At 38.7% G+C, this 3,603-nt stretch overlaps 1 protein-coding gene across 1 annotated transcript; it reads left to right on the top strand.

Annotated features, from left to right (window-relative positions):
- Positions 1-248: 248 nt before the first annotated feature.
- On the top strand, positions 249-3,374 carry LOC142179903 (uncharacterized). Its single transcript, XM_075250795.1, has 6 exons — positions 249-681; positions 769-1,346; positions 1,449-1,682; positions 1,833-2,041; positions 2,301-2,794; positions 2,854-3,374. The coding sequence occupies exons 1-6, from the start codon at positions 249-251 to the stop codon at positions 3,372-3,374; spliced, it is 2,469 nt and encodes an 822-aa protein (XP_075106896.1).
- Positions 3,375-3,603: the final 229 nt, after the last annotated feature.

Genomic DNA, 3,603 nt, shown 5'->3' with positions numbered 1-3,603 from the left:
CTCTCTCTCTCTCTCTCTCTCTCTCTCTCTCTCTCTCTCTCTCTCTCTCTCTCTCTCTCTCTCTCTCTCTCTCTCTCTCTCTCTCTCTCTCTCTCTCTCTCTCTCTCTCTCTCTCTCTCTCTCTCTCTCTCTCTCTCTCTCTCTCTCTCTCTCTCTCTCTCTCTCTCTCTCTCTCTCTCTCTCTCTCTCTCTCTCTCTTCTCAGAATTGTTCACTACAGTTGTTCTGCGATTTTGTTGCTACTAGAAAATGGCAATTGGAGATGAGTCTAGTCCCTCAAGTGGTGTACCTGCTCCTTCTACCATAGGAAATGGTAATCTGGGCACTGGTACCACGAGTTTTCCAACAATCGATCACAATCATCCATTATTCTTACAGCCAAAAGACACTCCAAGGAGTACATTGATATCTCTTAAACTTACTAGATTTGACAATTATGCCCTATGGAGTCGTGCTATAAGGATTTGCCTTTTAGGTAAGAGCAGATTAGGCTTTGTTGATGATCGATTTCCTAAAACTAGGTTTGAACTTGAATTACATGACCAGTGGGAAAAGGTTAATGCTGTTGTTCTGTCATGGATCATGAACTCTGTTAGATTAGGCCTATTGAGTAGTGATTTGTATGCTTCTGATGCTCATAAGGTTTGGGAGGATCTCAAGGAAAAATTTGATAAAGTCAATGGTTCTAGAGTTCTATATCTTCATAGAGAAATTTATATTCTCACCTAATGAACCATGACAATTGTTGATTTTTTTTCTAAACTAAAAGATCTGTGGGATGAATTTGATGCACTCATGCCTTGTCATGGTTGCCCTTCTCCTGAATCTAAGAAATATTCTCAGCATTTTGAAGCTCATAGATTACTGCAGTTTCTAGTTGGTTTGAATGAAACCTATGCTCAAGCCAGAAGCCAAATTATGATGATGTCTCATGTGCCTAGTATCAACAAAGCATATTCCTTGCTTGTTGATCAAGAAAGTCAGAGAAATCTTGCAACCTGTCAGCAGTCTATGCTAGTTACTGAAGGGATACAAAGCACAACATTGTATAGCAATAAAGGGAATGAAACTTCAGGTGGTAACTATAAGTTTGAGAAAAGTCAGGTCCAATGTGAATACTGCCATTACAAGGGACATACCAAGGAGAATTGCTACAAACTGATAGAGTATCCACCTGACTTCAAGACCAAAAGGAAAGGGCCTGCATCTACCCCTGATATGTATGCCAATGGTTCCTCTGGTGTAGAATTTACTGTAGGGGATACTACATATAAGAACACTCAACCACATTGTGCACCCACTCAAACCAATGATTCCTATCAACAGAACGAAGGAGGATACCCTTGTGTTTATCCACATCAGCCAATTGCCAATCCACAATAACAGACTCCTAACTTTGGACCTCCTCCCCAGTCTAATTTAACTCCTGCTTTCTTTACTAAAGAACAGTATCATCAAATTCTTCAACTGTTGTCAAAGAGGAATGAGGAAGCCCCAGGATCATCTAGTAGGTTGGCTGCAATAGGTACTCTGATTACATTAATGACCAAATTTGTCAATAAGAACTGGATCATAGACACTGGTGCTTCAAATCATATGACCTCTAGAATTGACATGCTTAATTCACACAGTTCAATTAACAAAGAAAATAAAAATACAGTTCACTTACCAAATGGAGAAATGGTGTCTGTCACTCATAAATGAGAAGTTAATGTCCTTAAAGATCACACTATATATAATGTGATGTACATACCAGACTTTATGTACAACTTGTTACTCACCAAGGAGTTTCAGTACTTTGTTGCCTTTTTTCCCGACTTCTGTATTTTTCAGGATCTCTACATTGGTCAAGTGAATGGGATTGGTAAGGAGAATCATGGACAGTATATTCTACAAGGAGAAGGGCTTCTGAACTTCTCAACACAGTCTGCTGGAAGATGTCTCAACACATTTGGTGTTTCTTCTGGTTCTGAGCCTAGTTCTAGCTCTAGTACTACTGCTAATTCTAGTTACTACTCATCTAGTAATCTGTGGCATAAGAGGTTGGTCCATGCTCTTGTAAATATTATAAAAAGGCTTTATATAATCAGTGATGTGAAGGCATGTACTCATGTACATTGTTCTGTGTGTCCCTTAACTCAGCAATCGAACTGTCTTTTCCTCTGAGTAATTCAACTACTAAGTCTATGTTTGAATTGGTGCATTGTGATATTTGGGAACCGTACAGGGTGCCAACTTATAATGGGAAAAGATTTTTTGTGGGAAGAGATTTTTTGTCACTCTAGTTTATGACTACTCTAGATATACTTGGATATTTCTTATTAACTCCAAGTCTGAAGTTGTAGTAGTGTTGAGAGATTTCTTAGTTAAAGCAAAAAATCTGTTCTCTACTGGTGTAAAATACTTGAGAACTGATAATGGAAGTGAGTTCTTTAGCTATGAATTTACATCTTTGTTAACCACTCTTGGGATCATGCATAAGAGTTCTTGTGTGTACACTCCAAAATATAATAGAGTTGTGGAAAGAAAGCATAGAACAATACTAGAGATGGCAAGGTCTCTCAGATTTCAAGCTTCTATTCCTCTAAGATTCTGGGGTGAGTATGTCACTACAACTATCTATCTTATTAATCGACTTCCTTCTAAAGTAATTGGGTACAAGACTCCTTTTGAGATGCTTTATTTGTATCCTCCTTCAGTACAGCACTTAAGGGTCTTTGGGTGCTTGTGTTATGCATCCAGTCCTAAAGTGCATGACAAGTTTTCACCTAGAGCAATACCAACAGTTCTCATGGGTATTCATTCACTCAGAAGGGATATATCCTCTATGATATATCCTCAAAAACCTTCCTAGTCAACAAGAATGTTACATTTCAAGAAGATATTTATCCCTTTAAGCACATTAAACAAGTTAGCAATTTATTGTTTCCTGTCCTGGAGTTTGTTCCTTCTGCTCTTGACACCTCAGCTACCTCCACTATAGCTCCTCACAATGTGACACAACCCTCTCCAGCAGTCTCAGAAGATGACAGAGTGTCTGATCACTTACATCTTCCAAACATAACTGAAATTCCAACTACAAGTGAAGCTCCTGTAGTTGATTCTCTATGTACACAAGAACTCAGAAAGTACTCTAGAACCAGTAGACCTCCTCTTTGGTTGCAAGACTATGTAGTTCAGTCCAAAAGGTCCAAATGCACCTATCCAATCTTAGCTCATATGACATACTCACATATATCTACATCTTACTATCAAGCTCTATCAGCTTATTCTGCATATGTTGAACCTCAATCATTCTTAGAGATAGTCAAAGATCCCCATTGGATGGATGCCATGAAACTTGAGATAACAGCATTAGAAGACAATCACACCTAGAGTATTATGGATCTGCCTCCTGGAAAGAAGCCCATTGGCTGCAGTTGGATATTCAAAATTAAGCATAAAGCTTCTGGGGAGATAGAAAGGTTTAAGGCCAAGCTAGTAGCCAAAATGAAGGCTTAGACTATAGTGAAACCTTTTTACTAGTAGCTAAGATGGTGACAGTTAGATCCATTATTACCCTTGCAACTTCAAAGTAGTGGCTTATGTATCAAATGGATGTGCA

The sequence above is a fragment of the Nicotiana tabacum genome, chromosome 4, assembly GCF_000715075.1.
Source record: "Nicotiana tabacum cultivar K326 chromosome 4, ASM71507v2, whole genome shotgun sequence".
Lineage (NCBI taxonomy): Eukaryota > Viridiplantae > Streptophyta > Magnoliopsida > Solanales > Solanaceae > Nicotiana > Nicotiana tabacum.
Note: the sequence above shows the minus strand (reverse complement) of the source record. Positions and strands in the feature narration are given on the sequence as shown.